Source organism: Gracilinanus agilis, chromosome 3 (genome assembly GCF_016433145.1).
Source record: "Gracilinanus agilis isolate LMUSP501 chromosome 3, AgileGrace, whole genome shotgun sequence".
In the NCBI taxonomy this organism is placed as follows: Eukaryota; Metazoa; Chordata; class Mammalia; order Didelphimorphia; family Didelphidae; genus Gracilinanus; species Gracilinanus agilis.
Window position 1 is genome coordinate 395,468,113 of NC_058132.1, and position 18,900 is coordinate 395,487,012.

General features: G+C 33.7%; 1 protein-coding gene across 1 annotated transcript in view; it reads right to left on the bottom strand.

Annotated features, from left to right (window-relative positions):
* CFAP47 (cilia and flagella associated protein 47) overlaps positions 1-18,900 on the bottom strand; it is an 859,036-nt gene that overhangs the window by 530,591 nt on the left and 309,545 nt on the right. The window contains exon 37 of the mRNA XM_044669214.1: positions 6,463-6,579. Coding sequence (XP_044525149.1) covers positions 6,463-6,579 — 117 coding nt within the window. The remainder of the gene's footprint in view (positions 1-6,462; positions 6,580-18,900) is intronic.

The following is an 18,900-nucleotide window of genomic DNA, read 5'->3' on the forward strand; positions in this document are numbered from 1 at the left end:
GTCTGTAATTTTGAAGAACTGGATATATGTGGTATCTCTTTGGGGATACATGATGAAAAGACTTTTCTCCCTTTCTTCAGAGTAAGTGTAGATATTCTCTGATTGTTTTTCTTCTGCATGAAGCTACTTCTAATTGTCTGGAGAAATAGAACTACATGGATATATTAAAAGAACAATCCCCATTCCTAACCTCTAGGTATCAGGATGATTCTTTAAACTCCAGGTGGTCTAAGAGGAGAGGAGAAGGTTGTTCTTCCCCCCACCAAACATGGCCTTATTATAATTTAGCCTCCAACATGAACCTGTCTCTAGAGTGAGACTGCCTCCTATGTGTGGCTTCCTCCTTTTGATAATGCGCACTGTTAAATCTTGAAAGGCAGAAAGTATATTTCCCCCTTCTTGAGCACACAAGCAACAAAGAGTCTACTATTGAAACAATTGCAGCAACAGGAGTATAAGAAGGGATTTTGTATTTTGATGTGATCAAACAGAGATTTAGCCTTCCCTTCCATTGGTTTTGAATTTGGGTCAATCAGCAACCAGGGAACTGATCCCATAGGCACTGCCCCCCCGGGTGGTACCAGGATAATTGAGGAATTGTGATTGGTTCCTGGGAAGTGATGTCAGAGAGCTAGTGGATGGAGTAAGGATTTATAAAATGAAACCCAGCAAGAAGCTAGGTGGGAGTGTAATTTTCTGAGACTGAGATTCGGAAACAGATACTGAGTTGTTAGGCTCTGGATTATTAAGCTAGGAAATTCTTCACCTACTTTCTATATTTCTCTCTTATTTTCTCTTCCTTACTAATAAATCTAGCTATTAACAGTCTTGTGACTGTGACTTAAGGGTTAATTACAATTTTGGCAACCATCCATTCTAATCATTACAGGACCCACTGTGTCCATGAAAGAGTCATCCTCAGAGAGTGAAACTGCCATGAGGAACAAAATATACTTCGTGTTCTTTTAAGTAGAAGTGAAATATATTTTAAAATTTTTGTTTACATGTAATAGCAAATTTCTACATAAGTTTTCCAAAGTTATATGATCCAGATTATCTCCCTCCTTCTTTCCCTCCCCGCTCCCAGAGATGGCAAAGCAATTCAATCTAGGTTATACATGTATTATCACACAAACATATTTCTATATTGTTAATTTCTGTAAATGAATAATCTTATAAAACCAAATAAATGAGTAAAAAATTATATGCTTTTATCTACATTCCTACTCTAACAGTTCTTTCTCTGGAGGTGAATAGCATTCTTTTTCTTAAGTGCCTCAGAATTTTGATGAATGACTCATGTAAAACCAGTGGAATTGCACATTGACTATCGAAGGAAGGTGGGAGGAGGGGAGGAAAAGAACATGAATCATGTAACCATGGAAAAATGTTCTTAATTAATCAATAAAATGAAAGAAAGAAAAGAAGGAAGGAAGGAAGAAAGAAAGACAAGCAAAAAAGAAATTAATTGCCTCAGAATTACTCTGGATCATTGTATTGCTGTTAGTAGTAGCTAAGTCTATCACATTTAAAAATTCCACTCTATTACTGTTACCATGTGCACTGTTTTCCTGGTCCTGCTAATTTTACTATGAATCAGTTTATGTAGGTCCTTTTAGCTTTTTCTGAAATCATCCTGTTCATTATTCCTTATTACACAATAGTATTCCATCACTGTCATATATCACAATTTGTTCAGCCATTCCCCAATTGAGGGATATCCCTTAAATCTCCAATTCTTTGCCACCACAAAAAGAGCAGCTATATTTTTGTACTAGCAGATCCTTTCCCATTTTTTAAATCTTTCTGGGATACAGATCTAGTAGTAGTATTACTGGATCAAAGGGAGTGCAATGTTTTATAGCCCTTTGGACATAATTCCAAAATTGCCCTCCAGAATGGTTGGATCAGTTCACAACTTCACCATTAATGTCCCAATTTTGTCATATTCCCTCCAACATTAGATATTTTCCTTTCCTTTTATATTGCCCAATCTGATAGATGTGAGGTGGTACTCAGAGTTGTTTTAATTTGCATTTCTCTATTCAAGAGGGATTTAAAACGTTTTATATAATTATTAATAACTTTGATTTTTTCATCTGAAAACTACCCATTCCTATCCTTTGTACATTTGTCAATTGGGGACACCATTTGAGATTTTCTTGGCAAAGGTACTGGAGTAGTTTGACAATTTTTCTCCAGCCCACTTGACAGATAAAAAAATTGAGCCCAAAAAGGTTGATTGACTTACCCAAGGTCACAGAGCTAGTAGTAAATAACTCATGCTAGACTTGAACCTTCCTGACTCTAGGCTAACTTTTATTGATTAGTATCACACTTTTGGGGTGTGTGCAAGAAACTGCCTGTTTGACATTATGATTTATGTTTGTACTCTGAGTACCTTCCTTTTTACTCCTTTTCCCTCATTCACCTCCCACATTACACTAGGGATGATCCCTCAGACCAGAGTCTAGGGTATAGTTGTTCCTCAAGAATCTGAAAAGAGAGTAGAAGCACTTAGAATTTAGTACCCTTATTGAGGAATCAGGTTACCCCAGAAAAATAAACCCCAGGGAAATCATGAAAAGTAGAGAGACTAGCAAATGTAGCCAGCCCCTAGGACCTCATTATGGCTAGCCTCAGTGCTAGGAATATAATTCTAGAAGTACAAATTAGAAGAATAAACATTGAGGATTTGAATTAGTGAGGAAAGAGCACAAGAGAAAATTATTCCTAATTTCTTCATTTTACTTCCAGTGAGTACAAAGAAGGCAGAACAGATGTTCCCCAGGGAACATTCACATATACTAAAGAAAACAATCACTAATTAGATATAGATAAAAATGGTATACATCATCATGTTTTTATTTCCCATGGACCTTTCCCCAAACTGGACAAAGGAAATAAGGGAAAGTGAAAATCAGTTACAATGAGAAATGATGAGTTTGAGTGTCATGGAAAGAGAAGGAGAAATGGTCTATAAAAATCTTTATTAGAAATCTCTAAACTCTACATAGGGAATGACAGGAATGCCTGAGAGATGCAAATGATTGCATTAGTGGGCAGATGATTGTCATAGTTCTAGATCTGTAGTCATCTTGTAGCCTTAGTGACAGTATCTCTGCTAGGTCAGAGATAGAGTTTCTGCAGACAACTCAATCCTGTTAACAAACACATCTTACCCAGTAATGTATTCGTTGCTAAGTCAATAAGCCATTATTCTCCCCAGTCGTCAATATGGTCCAGTGATTTAGGCTAGGGGTTAAAACGCAATGAGAAACTCAAGGACCATAAAATGTGATAACAACAACTTTGCTTTAAATGACTAAAACGGGTACAATTCCTAAAGTTAAAAAGGATCCTACTTCAGATGAAACATTAGTCCCCTTAGCCTTCACAGTCTCCAAGGCAATTAGTAAGGCTAGTTCAGAGCAATGAGAGTTTTACTAAAATCTCCAATGCCGGTTCTCTGTGGGATGAAGTTTTATACTTTAGACAGCAAGGAAGCTAAGATTCCTAGCACCCTTAAAGGACTAGTCTACATGAAAAGGAAGCTGCTCTTATCAATACCCCTCCCCAAAAAAGAATGCTTCAGAAAAACTCTTTTATTGGTAAACATACCTATACATATTTTTGTTTTTTGGTATCTATATCTATATGGTATTTTAGCATCCAAATATAAACATTTATTTTTAATGCTTATTATCTATATAGGTATATATATATATATATGTATGTATTGAGAGAGAGAGAGAGAGAGAGAGAGAGAGAGAGAGACTGAAAATATTTAGTACATAGATATTATAGATATATCCACCAATAAAAGAGATTTTTCTGGAGATTTTTTGAGAGGATAATAAACAATTCGTTTCATGTATAGCTACTCCTTTATGGGGCTGGAAATCAATCCCCCTTGGCTTCTTTGCTACCCAAGGCATAAAAACTCATCTGATGGAGAGCTGGCATCAGAGGTACCCTTTGTTAAGAAGACATAGTCCTAGTGCTATTCTATTTCTGCTATGACTAATAAAAACTAGCTTCTGTGTCCAAATAGTTCTTACTATTCTCTGCAACATGACGATTCCCTGGGATGTGTATCATATAGATAATAAGGACTTAATGTCCCCTTAGGCATTATTCTCCCACAGAGTTCCAAATACAATTTGTAATTTTTTTCTTGAATTCTGAAACCATAGCATGATTATAAATATCATTCAAGTCATATAACTGATGAATGGAGGGTATAATTATTAGGAATGAGCATGTTTCCCTCTTTATCAGATTAGCTGTAATTTGGGTCAAAATAGATCTGAAAAGGACATGTAAGTTTGTCTAGTCCAACCTTGTCATCTAATAAATAAGAAAATTAAAGCCCAGAGAGATTGACTGATTCATTCAAAGTCACAAGGGCAGTAAGTTGAGAGCTGGAACTCAGGTCTTCTGAATCCAAATCAGATTTTAGTGGACTATATCAGAATGGTATCTGTCTGATACTAGCTTTTTAAAAAAATTTTTATATTATCCTTATTTCTCCCAAAGATCCATACATTATAATGAAAAGAAAGGAATAAAAAGAAAAACTAATCAAAATGTCAACTGAGTCTAATAGCATATATAGTGTTCTACATTCATAGTACCCCACCTCTGCAAAGAAAGTGAATAGGTAGACTCTAATAATTTTTAGAGCCAAAATTGCTTTTTTCTTATATTTACATTATTATATTCACTGCATATATTGTTTTCATTGTTCTGCTACCTTGCTTTGCATGAATTCATGTAAGTTTTCATGCTTCTCTGATTTTTTTATATTTGTTTCTTACAGTGTATTCTTAAACTACTGTTTATTTAGCCATTTCCCAGTCAATGGGCAGATATCATGTATGTCCTGCCTCTCATCTTATGTCTTATACCCAAACTGAGCCATCTATAGAATTTTCTTCTTCATACCTTGCTTTCCCTTTACACATTTTATAATGTACTCCAAACCAACTGAAACAGCTGTCACTGGTAGAGCCCCCACTTCCCAAGGCAGACCTACCTGTTACCATCCTCTCAAGCATGACATTTTTAATGTTGATTAAAAAAAGAAATTTCTAACAAGGCCTATCTAATATTTGTTTGGGCTATGTGAGGTAATAGGTTGCCTGTTGTTAGAGGTATTAACACAGAATCTGAATAACTGCCTGTCACCAATCATAGAGAGGGAATTTCTGTAACTTCATAGCAGTGTGCCTAAATGATCTCTGAAGTCCACTACTTTTACCTAAACCCTTGAGGGTTACTTCATCTTAGAATATTTCAACAGCCTTCTAAAATGGCCCTCTTATCTTTAGTCACTTCTTCTCTAGAATATTTCACATTCATTAAGAATAGTAAAGAACCACTTTTGTTGTAATATTTCCCTTCTCAAAAAATTTTCAACATCTCCATTAGAAATAAAGTTTGTCTCCTTAGATTGGTACTCAAGACTCAAAAATCTGGCCCTAAGGTACCTTTTGTTCCTAATCTCTCATTACATTTACATTCCACCTTACCAATCTGATAGACTTCTCTCATTGTTTCCTAAATTTACCTTGTTCGTTTCCTCCATTTTCTTTATTATTCCTCTTCCCCAAATCACTAACTTTAAATCAAAGCATTTTTTTCAAATTCTAGTTCAATGCCCACTTATTTTAGACAAGCCTCTTCTGATCATAGTGAAAACTTTCTCGCCTAAACTTACATAATACAGTATAAATCACTTTTTCTAGATTTCATCAACCACTCCTTTATATCATTAGTTAACTTTTCATGTATCTTGCCCTAAGAATAGAATCTCATCAAGGCCAATATCTTACTCCCCTTTTGGTCTTCCAGACTATCTAGCAGAGTTTTTACAAAGGTCCTTTAAGCTCATAATTAATATTTTGTTCATTGATATTTAAGGCAAAATTGAAAGGACAAGTGGAATTCCAAGTTAGGGTTCCAAATAAAGTGAAATATGGAAACACTGTTGTAATCTCTACATGTTCAAACAACAAAATATGAAAGTTGATATTTTTTACATTATAATATTTTAAGTTATATAAGTATAAAATTTATAAAAATTATTATAAATCACATATAATTATAACAATAGAATATAATAGCTTTATACACATAACTGTTCCTTTAATTCATTCTTAGAGCTCCAGTAAAAATCAATAAAACACTAAAGATTTATTTATGCAGTTTATGATCCCTGAGACTCTCAACAGAATTAGAGCCCTATTATGCACAGTTGGGTGTACATAATATCACATATTAAAATATTGCAATAGCCTTCTATGGAGTCATATTTCAACTTCTACATTATAACAACATCCTGAAGAAAATCTGTTTCAATCCATGTTTGAAAAATTATAACTGCAGCAATGTTGGAAGGGACCAAAGCAACACAAAAGGGTCCATAAATGAATGCAAAAAGAATATAAAGCCATTTACCTGTATATCTATATTTAAATCTATTTCATGTAGAGCTTTCACAACAATCAAACAATTGTGCAGGCGCTGTTCAGGACTCTGTGCATAGGTATACATGTCCACAAAATATGTTGGTATCTGCAAAACACAAAAAAAACTAACTCTTTCATTGGGGTATGGGGGTTGCTCAATCAATTTTCTTGCTATGTATAGCAAAATATCATCTGGAAAAAAGTGCTAAAATGATTTTAGAATGAGAAAAGATGATATATAGTTCAACATACACTCTTTCATAAGTGTTATTATAAACTTAACAACAAAAATAAACTTAATAATGGTTCAACGAACCAATGGAAAAATATTCAAAATATCTGCAGTAACTTCTTGTACTTTGATCAATGCAAATATCCTTCCTCTCCTAAGTAGAGATAAATATTATGAGGGCACCTACATAGTTAATGAGTTAAAGTACTAAGCCAAGATGAACTGCATCCTTCTGTAAAGGACTGAAAGAAATAACACATGTTCTTATATAAACTTTGTCAATAATCTATGAAAAATTATGGAGAACAGAAGAAATATAAGGCTGGAGAAGGGCAAATGTTCTGATTTTGAAAAAAGAGAAGAGAATCTGTAAACGCAAGAGTCAATGAGTCTGATTTCAATTTCTAGTAAGACTACAATGTGTTATTGAAGGTATGACTATGGAAAATCTAGGAAAGGTCTTAAGGATCACAAGAAGCCAGCATGGCTTTATCAAAAATAGAAATAGATCATGACAGGGGGCAGCTAGGTGGCTCATTGGATAGAGAGCTAAGCCCATACAAGGGAGGTCATGAGTTCGAATCTGGCCTTAGATACTTCCTCGCAGGATGACCCTGGAAAAGCTATTTAACCCCCATTGCCTAGCCCTTACTATTCTTCTGTCTTAGAATCAATACATAGTATAGATTTGAAGATGAAAAGTAAGAGTTTTAGGGAAAAAAATAGATCATACCAGACAAAACTCATTTCCTTATTTGACAGGATTAAGGGATCAGTATAACTGATATATAAGATGAAAGGAATACTTTAGTGCAGCATTTTACAGTCTCTGTTCTTGTGGACAAGATGTACAGATGCTTATATAGGTATATAACTTAAATATAATTTAAATAGGTAGATTTAGAATTAACTAAAATAACTGAAGGCCAGTCTGAAGATTTCCAGTATACTATTGAAGGTTTCTTGTGCTTACTTAATAGTTTTATCCATGTCTTAGATAAAGATATATAGATGTATGCTTATCATATTTGCAGATGTCACAAAATTAGGAGAATTAATAAGTTGGTGGATAGTTAGTATCCAATCCTCCCCTACCTTAAGAACAAAACTCATTATTCCCTTTCTTTCTCTTCATATCAAAACCCCTTGACCTGTTTCTATACTCTATTTCTTTCCTCAGGCTCTGACAATGAGGTGGTTCTTCTCTTTTCTAAAGCTATCACCATTACATGTGCCCTTGGTATCATTTTCTCCAACATTTCACAACCTCAATTATCATCCACCACCACCACCCCCCCCCCGCAAGTCTTCAGCTCCCTATCTACTGGTTCCTCATTTTCTTCAAAGATGCATGTCTCTGCATACTTGAAAGACCTTTACTAGATCTTATTATTCCCTGAAGCTATCATCCCATATCTCGCCTCCATTCTACAGATAAATTGCTAGAAAAAAATGATATTTATAATCCCTGCCTTCACTTCTCCCCATTCCTTTGTAACATAACCTTTTAATTTATCACTGGATTGAAATAATCCTCTCCTACCCCAGTCCAAAGTCGTAAGTGATTGAATTGCCAACTCTTAATGTTTTTCTAGTTTTCATCCTCTTTGACATCTCTACTTCATATGATACTGTCAAATATTCTTTGCCACTGGATATTCTCTTTTCTCTGGGCTTTTATGTCATTACTAATTCCTGATTATACTGTTCCTTGTTTAACTTAAGGTGTTCATGAACATCTTTACAGAGTCCACTATTTTTTCTCTATCTTCTCTCTCTTATTGAATTTATCATCTCCCACATAGTGATATCTATGTGGGAGATTCTTAAATCAGGATAAGTCGCTTCCCTGATATCCAATTCCTTATCACAATTTATCTATTGAACTTTAGAAACTATATGTCCTAGAGACATCTCAGACTTAATATGTCCAAAACAGGACTCATTATCGTCTCCCTTCTGACACACCAAAAATCTATCCCTTTTCCAAAGTTCTCTATTTCTATTGAAAATATCATCATCATTCTTCTAGTCTCCTAGCTATGTAAATCATCCTTGATCATTATCTCTCCCTCAACCAACATCTACCACTAACTGCAAGATGTTTATCAGGGCCCAACATTTTTTGCATATGTCCACTTCTTCCTATTTACACAGATTTCCTCTTAGTTTAGGCCTTTATCATATCTCTTTTAGATCACAGCAAGTTTCCTACTAATTTGCCTTCTACTTCAAATCCCTTCCCACTTCAATTTACCCTTTCACATTGATTTTCCTAAAGTTTCCTTAAGAATGTGACTATGGGGACTTCTGGGTTAAGATGGCTGCAAAGTAGTTGTAGAACCCTTACTCTCCCCTCCACCAACCCATATAATACCTCAAAAGAACCAAAAAACAAAGTTCAGATGAATGAAGGGACTCCACAATAGGGCACAGCATCAAAAGTATGTGGTATTTGGGCATTTCCACGTTATAAGGGAGCAAATTAGCTCCCACCAAAACATTAGTTGATCAACCCTCCCCCATCTCACCTACGGTGTCAGAGTCACAGCCAGTGCACCAGAATAATAGAAGTGTGGAGCAATCTCTACGTTCCTGGCAGCTGCTTAAGAACACTCCTGAGAGTGGGCTAGATGTGAAACCCCAGGAGGCTGAAGAGTGCACAATTTGAGCTCAGAGAGGGGAGTGGAACAACATACAGCAGAAACAATGCAGACTCAAAAAGTAGCCTCAGGCAAAAATTGCTCCATAGCTCCATACACAGAGAGCCTGCCCTCTTCACTCAGATTTCTGAGGGAAGCAAAAACCAGCATAATGAAAGCTAGCAATCCTCAAGAAATACCAAACACCAAAAGGAACAAGAGAAAGGCACTAACTATGGATAATTTTTATGAAGAAAAAATCCAGAGCACAAAGGAAAAAGAAGAAGAAGAAAACAAGTAAACACATCCAAACCTTCCCAAAAAGTAAAAATTGGTCACAAGCTTTTGAAGAGTTCCAATCTGAGATCATGAGAAAGGTGGAAGAGAAATTGCAAGAAAAGTGAGGAAAAGTCCAAAAAACAGATTAAAAGACAAAATTTCGTACTTGGAAATTGAGGCACAGAAATCAAATGAAATGATAAGCAATTTAAAGACCAGAAAATACCTGCTGGAAACCATAAAGAGCAGGATAGACCAGACCAAAAAGGAAAATCAAAAGATTATAGCCAAAAACAATTCTTTAATTACTAGAATTGGGGAAGAGAAGCCAATGATCTCACAAGACAGCAAGAATTAATAAAGCAAAGTAAAAAGACTGACAAAAATAGAAGGAAGCGTGAAATATCTCACTCATAAGATGACAGACCAAGAAAACAGGTCTGGGAGAAACAATTTAAGAATAACTGGTCTTCCTGAACAATCAGAAACAAAGAGGAATTTTGACATCAGACTACAAGAAATTATCCAAGAAAAATGCCCTGATATCCTTGAACAAGAGGGCAAAATAGACATTGAAAGAGCCCATAGAACACCCTCTACACTAAATCCTCAAAAGACAACCCCCAGGAATGTAATAGCCAAATTCAAAAGCTTCCAAGTTAAGGAGAAAATATTACAAGAAGCCAGAAAGAGAAAATTCAGATATCAAGGAGCACCAATCAGGATTACACAGGATCTGGCAGCCTCCACACTAATAGAACTCAAAGCTTAGAATATGATATTCAGAAAGGTAAGAGAATTGGGTTTACAACCAAGGATCACCTACCCATCAAAACTGACTATATCCTTCCCAGGAAAAGTATGGACATTCAACAAAATAGAAGGGTACTGAATTCTATCTTACCTTACAGGGAAAGTCAGAAGGGAAAAATCAAGTAGAGGGAGAGTAGGGCAGGGAGTACATAAAGGGAGGGAAAGAGAAGGGGGAGGGAATTTAATAAACCCCAAAAAATAACAAGAGAGGAACAAAAAGGGAGGACTCAGAAAGAGAAATAAAATAAGGGTGTGAATTAGGGGGACTGAGTAAAAGCAAACCACTGGTTCAAAAGGAAATAGCAAAAGTAGAAAAGGTAGAATTAGAAGAGGATTTCAAAATATTGGGGAATATACAGATGACAAGCATAACTCTGAATGTGAATGGGATGAACTCACCCATAAAATGGAAGCAAATAACAAAGAGGATTAGAAACCAAAATCCTACCATATGTTGTCTACAAGAAACCCACATGAGGCAGGTAGACACACACAGGGTAAAAGTTAAAGGATAGAACAAAATCTTTTGGGCTTTAACTGAGAAAAAGAAGTCAGGAGTTGAAATCATGATATCTGACAAAGCTAAAGTAAAAATAGATCTGATCAAAAGAGATAGGGAAGGCAATTATATCCTGATAAAAAGCAATATAGACAATGATCAGTACTTAACATGCATGCACGAAATGGTATAGCATCCAAATTTCTAAAGTAGAAACTGGTGGACCTTAAGGAGGAAGTAGATAAGAGAACTATACTAGTGGGTGATCTGAACCTTCCTCTATCACACCTAGATATATAAAACTAAAAAAATAAATAAGAAAAAGATGAGAGGTGAATGAAATCCTAGAAAAATAAAAAGTTAATAGATATGTGGAGAAAAAATAAATAGAGACAAAAATGAATACACCTTCTTTTTAGTAGCACATGGTACATTCTCAAAGATTGACCATGCACTAGGGCATAGAAACATGACACACTAATGCAAAATGGCAGAAATAATAAATGGAACATTTTCATATCATAATGCAATAAAAATAATAATTAGTAAGTATATGTGGATAGGCAAATGAAAAATTAATTGAAAATTAAATAATATGATTCTCCAAAATCAGTTAAAGAACAAATCACAGAAACAATAATTTCATAGAAGAGAAGGACAATAATAACATATTCTACAAAAATCTGTGGGATATAGCCAAAGCAGTATTCAGGGGGAAATTTATATCCATGAATGCATATATTAATAAATTAGGTAGGGTAAAGATCAATGAATTGGGCATGCAAACCAAAAAACTAAACATCAAAGGAATCAAAAATCCCCAGATGAAAACTAAATTAGAGATCTTAAAAATTAAAGGAGAAATTAATAAATTTTAAAGTAAAAGAACTATTGAATTAATAAATAAGACTAGAAGCTGTTACTTTGAAAAAACAAATAAAATTGACAAAGTACTAGTCAATCTAATAAAAAAGGAAAGACAAAAACTAAATTAACAGTATGAAAGAAGAAAAGGGAACCATCACCTCTAATGAAGAGGAAATTAAGGCAATCATTAAAAAATATTTTACTAAATTATATGGCAATAAATGCGGCAATCTAGGACATATGGATAAATATCTACGAAAATATAAATTGCCTAGATTAACAGCAGAAGAAATAGAATATTTGAATAATCCCATATCAGAAAAAGAAATTGAACAAGCCATCAAAGAACTCCCTAAGAAAAAATCCCAGGACCAGATGGATTCAAAAGTGAATTCTAACAAACATTCAAAGAACAACTAATCCCAATACTATAAAAACTATTTGACATAATAAGCAAAGAAGGAGTTCTACCAAATCCCTTTTATGACACAAATATGGTACTGATCCCAAAGACAGGTAGAACAAAAATAAGAGAAAGAAAACTACAGACCAATCTCCTCAATGAACATAGATGCAAAAATCGTAAATAGAATACAAGCAAAAAGACTCCAGCAAGTGAGGTTGAGGGTTATTCATTATGATCAGATGTTATTTATACCAGGAATGCAAGGACAGTTCAATATTAGGAAAACCATTCACATAACTGACCACAGCATCAACAAACCAACAAAAGTCACATTATTATCTCAATAGGTGCTAAAAAAGCCTTTGACAAAATACAACACCCATTACTACTGAAAACACTAGAAAGTATAGGAATAATAGGGCCTTTCCTAAAAATAATAAATGTATATATCTAAAATCATTAACAAACATCATCTGCAATGGGGATAAATTAGAATCATTCCCAGTAAGATAAGGAGTGAAACAAGGATGCCAATTATCACCTCTATTATTTAACATTGTACTAGAAACAGTAGCAATAGCAATTAGAGAAGAAAAAGAAATTGAAGGTATCAAAACAGGCAATGAGGAGACCAAGCTATCACGCTTTGCAAATGATATGATGGTCTACTTAAAAAAAACCTAGAGAATCAACTAAAAAACTAGTGGTAATAATCGACAACTTTAGCAAAGTTGCAGGATACAAAATAAACACACATAAATCATGAGAATTTTTGTATACTTCCAACACATCTCAGCAGCAAGTTAAAATGAGAAATTCCTTTTAAAATCATCCTAGATGATATGAAATACTTAGGACTCTATCTCCCAAGACAAACACAGGAATAATATGAACACAATACAAAACCATTTCCACACAATTACAGCTACATCTAAACAATTGGAAAAACATTGATTTCTCAAGGGAAGGATGAGCTAACATAATAAAAATGACCATCCTACTCAAATTACTTTACTTATTTAGTGCCGTATCTGTCAAACTACCAAGAAACTTTTTTACTGAATTAGAAAAAATTTTAACAAAGTTCATTTGGAAGAATAAAAGATCAAGAATATAAAGGGAAATAATGAAAAAAAATGTGAAGGAAGTTGGGCTAGCAGTACCAGATCTTAAATTATACTACACAGCAGTAATCATCAAAACAATATAGTACTGGTAAAGAGATAGAACAGAGGATTGGTGGAATAGACTTGGGGTAAGTGACCTCAGCAAGACAATATATGATAAACACATAGAGCCCAGCTTTTGGGACAAAAACTCACTATTTGACAAAAACTGCTGGGAAAATTGGAAAACAATATGGGAGAGATTGTGTCTAGATCAACATCTCACACCCTATACCAAGATAAATTCAGAATGGGTGAATGACTTGAATATAAAGAAGGAAACTATAAGTAAATTAAGTGAGCACAGAATAGTATACTTGTCAGATCTGTGGAAAAAGAAATTTTAAAACCAAGCAATAGTTAGGAAAAAATTACAAAATGTAAAATAAATAATTTTAATACATTAAATTAAAAAGGTTTTGTACAAACAAAATCAATGCAACAAAAAATTAGAAGCGAAGCAACAAATTGGGGAAAATTCTTTATAACAAAAAAATCTGACAAAGCTCTCAAATATACAAGGAGCTAAATCAATTGTACAAAAAAAATCAAGCCATTCCCCAATTCATAAAAGGTCAAGGTACATGAATGGGCAATTTTCAGATAAAGAAATCAAAACTATCAACAAACACATGAAAAAGTGTTCTAAATCTCTCATAATTAGAGAAATGCAAATCAAAACAACTCTGAGATACCACCTAGCAGATTAGCTAACATGACAGCAAAGGAAAGAGGCGAATGTTGGAGAGGATGTGGCAAAATTGGGACATTAATGCATTGCTGGTGGTGTTGTGAATTGATCCAACCATTCTGGATGGCAATTTGGAATTCTCCTCAAAGGGCTATAAAAGACTGTCTGCCCTTTGATCCAGCCATACCACTGCTGAGTTTATAGCCCAAAGAGATCATAGGGGAAAAGACTTGTACAAAAATATTTATAGCTGTGCTCTTTGTGGTAGCAAAAAACTGGAAAATGAGAGTATGCCCATCAATTGGGGAATAGCTGAACAAATTGTGGTATATGCTGGTGATGGAATACTACTGTGTGCAAAGGAATAATAAACTGGAGGAATTCCACGTTAACTGGAATGATCTCCAGGAATTGATGCAGAGTGAAAGGAGCATAACCAGGAGAAATTTCTATACACAGACCGATACATTGTGTTAAAATCGCACATAATGGACTTCTTTACTAGCAGCAATGCAAGGAAACAGAACAATGCTGAGGGACTTACGAGAAAGAAAGCTATCCACATTCAGAGGAAGAACTGTGGGAGGAGAAACACAGAAGAAAAACAACTGCTTGAACACATGGTTGATGGGGATATTATTGGGGATGTAGACTCTAAATGATCGCCCTAGTGCAACAATCAATAATATGGAAATAGGTCTTGATCAATGATACATGTAAACCCAGTGGAATTGCGTGTCAGCTATAGGGGGGGAAAGGAGTTTGTGGGGGTGGGAAGAACATGAATCATGTAACCATGGGAAAATATTCTAAAGTTAAAAAGAATTTGACTATGTCACTCTCCTGTTCTATTGTTATCTCCAGAATCCAATGTAAACCTTGCCCAACCTATTCTTCCATCATCATCACACTGCCATACATTTTGTGAAAAAGGAAAACTGGGCTCTCTTTTCTCCATTTTCAAGAATAATATATTTGCAGTTCCCCATGCCTAGAATGAATTCCCCCCCTTAACTCCATTTTACAAATCATCCTTTAAGATATAGGTTAAGTACCACCTTCTACATCAATGTTGTCAAACTCAAATAGAAATGGAGGTCATTAAATAATACATAAGGATCCTTGATGAGGACATATGAGAACACCATTGATTAAGATTATCTGTGTCCTATTATACTTTTATTTATTTTGTTAACTATTTCCTAATTTCATTTTAATCTGGTTAGGCTGCAATTCAACTGAGGGAGCTCTTTCTCTCAAGTTATAGTTATTTTATTTTTAATACTCTTTTTAAAAATTCTTTCTGTGACTCATTTTCTCCTTCATTAGAATGGATTATTTGATTTATTGTAATTCCATCCCTTGAATTTAGCATGATGTCTGGAACATAATAGATAACTAATAAATGCTTGCTGAATGATTGATCTTAACAGACTAGAGAAACAGGATAAATCTAATCAAATGTAATTCAGTATGGATAAATGCAAAGTTCGAAAATCAATTTGAGAAACATGAGATAAGGGAAGTACTTTGTGATGTTCTGAAAAAGATGTGTGAGCTTTAGTGAAACAATAAACTAACATTAATAGGCAGTATGATGTAGTAGCCGAAAAAGTTAATGATGTCTTGGATTGAATTTAGAAAGAAATAACTTTCGGGAAAAAACTGACCATTTCTGAGTATCCTATACTGGTGAGTCCATAACCAGATTACTGGGTTCAGTTCCAGGCACCCTGGTTTGATAAACTTTAAGGTGAAAACCCTTTTGACCAGGACAAATAAGGATATACTGAAGGAACTAAGATTGTATAGACTGAAGAAGAGAAGAATTTGAAGGAATATAATCATCCTTTTCAAGTATCCGAAGAGCTGATATGTAGATGGAGAAGTAGAGATTAGACTTTCTATACTTAACCACACGGTGTAGAATTAAGAGCATTAGGCAGAAGCTGGTATCCTCAAGATTAATCTTGGTATAAGGAAATGCTTCCTGACCAAAAATTGGAATGGACAGACTCAAGAGAAAATGGGTTCCCCATTACTGGATACCCTTAGATGACTTGACAGTTTGTTAGTATAACATACAGAGGAATCTTGCTTATGTACAGGTTGGTCCCATAAGTCCCTTCCAAATCTAAGATTCTGTGATTCTGTTATAATTTCCTTTTCTAGTGCTTTTCATAGTTTAAAGAAAATAGATTACAAATCCAGTTATAATTTTTGAGGTACATGGTATGAAGTATAGCTCAAAAACGCATGTTTCCCCTATATAAGCATTTTGTTTTCTGAGAAGTTTTCAACGAATAATTAATCCATTCTCCATTGTTTTTGATGAAAGTTAAAATGCTAAATATTTGTGTAAATTAGATTCTGTTGAACTCTCTCTTCTGTTCTATTGATTTGTTTTCGCTATTCTTTTTCTATTACTGGAGAGTTTTTGGAAGTGTTCCTTTATAGTCTATTTTGAGATCTGCTGATACTAATTTTACAAAATGCTTTTTGGTATTTTTTCATCTATTTTCAATATGAATTTTATTACAAACGAATACATTGATATTTAAATTGGGAAGGGAGGGAAAAATTAAGCCTACCACATGCAAGATACTGTGCTATGTACTTTAGAAATATCTGATTTGATTTCAATTCTTATTTTATTAAATCTTTAAGACAGTTTTGGAAGTAATGACATGTGACTATATTTGTCCAAATTAATTATAAACAGGCTTTTTCAATTCTTCGTTTTCCATCAAAATCATTTTGAATTTGTCTTTTATAGATCTTTTTTGTCTTGATAAGCCAATAACAAAATATGTAACCCATTTTATTATTGTAATTTTTCTTGATGCTCATTGATGATTTTATTTTTGTTTCATTTTTTTATCTTTGAAATTTTTATTTAATTAATTAATTTAAGATATTTTTCCATGGTTACAAGATTCATGTTATTTCCCTCCCCTCCCTCAAACCCCTTCCCATAGCCAATGGGCAATTCCACTGGGATTTACATGGCTCATTGATCAAGACCTATTTCCATACTTTTGATATTTGCACTAGGGTGATTGTTTAGAGTCAATATCCCCAATCATTTACCCATCAAATCATGTGATCAAGCAGTTATTTTTCTTCTGTATTTCTACTCCCAGTCACTGATGGTGATTTTGAAATAAACCTTATTACTTTATTCAGTTTGTAAATTACTTTTATCACTTTTGTTTAGTGCATTGAAGTTTCTGGTCCATTTTAATTAGTTAACTGTAACTGTCTTATTCCTTTATTCTGTTACATGTTTTCTATAGATTACTAAAACATTTTAAATAAAAGTGGTAAGAATAGAGTGGCAAGAATAGACATTTGTTTAACAATTAATTGAGATATGAATGCTTCCAGCGTTGTGTATGTATGTGCGTGTGTATTAGGATTTAGTTTCAAGTATTACATATATGCTTTTGATCAAGTATGGATTCCTATATTTTGAAACAAAGGGTCATAAATTAGTGACATATTCTATCGAATTTTATTAAATTTTGATTATATGGCTTACCTTTTCTCTTGATGATTTAACTTATTACTGTATAACATTTGCTTTCTTGGTGTTAAACTCTCTTTAAAATTAATTTATGAACACTATTCAAATAGCCTGGACTTTTCTCCCCAGTTTTTAATTTGGAAATATTTTATGTAGTATTTCTATGTCAGGATTGATTAACTTACATAAAGCCAGACTTTTGGCTAGGAAGATTTAGGTTCAAGTTATGCCTTAAATACCTAATGGGCAAACCATTTAATTCTTTGTGCCTTCAGGTAAATTTCTAAGACTATAAATTGCATATCAGGTGATGTTTTGCATTGGTAGACTGAGTCCCTTCATTTGGGAGTTTCCTATGTCAATGACAGAAGTCAAGTCCCATAATCATTCATTATAATAGTTTATCAATTTCTTTCTCAAATTTAAGTATCACAACTTTGCTCACCTATTTCATCAAATAACTTTTTGTTCTTTAAAAGTTTCCAATGAATCCTTTTGGACCCAGGAATATTGGTAGAGGTTAGCTTTCTAATGGCTTGTCTGATTTCTTCTTTTGAGGTCAATCTATTTATGTTATCTGGTGATTTATTAGCATTACATATTTTATGCTGATCATTATCATCTTCCAGTTATTTTAGAGTCTTAATTGAACTGGAACAGAACAAAATATAGTGATCTTTTATAATTTACTTATTTTCTGTTGCCCTTATACTTTTTTATTTCTAATTTGGAAGATTAAAGCTTTTTCTCTTTTTTTAATTAGACTCAATAATTAAATAACAAAATTGTTAGTTTTTTTTATAAACCATCTTTTAAGTTTATGACTTCAATTATTTTCTTCTTCTCAATTGCATTAATCTATCTTCCAGTCTTAGCTATTTTTTCCTGTTTTTTTGTTCTTTGCCTTAAATTTTAAAGAATAGCCCATGTAATAATTTTCTATATCATTACATTCAAGTCATGGAAATAACATTGTGTAATGCTTTTAGTGAATATTGTATATTTAAGTGTGTGGTTTCTGAATCATTAGTACTAAATGTATTCATTTTTTATTTTTAAAAAATATTTTGTTTTAATTAGTCAAGATTCTCCTCACCTTTCCACCTCAATTTCACCTACCTACCATTACAATAAGGACACAAGAAAAAGAAAACACATTACAAAAAATTAAATTAAATTTCTTTAATGACATTGGTCATGTCCAAAAATTAATTATTTCATTGTGCATGAGTTCTTCCTTTATCTATCAAAAGGTAGGTGGCATATTTCATTATTAGTCCTTAACATTTATGGCTGGTGATATCAC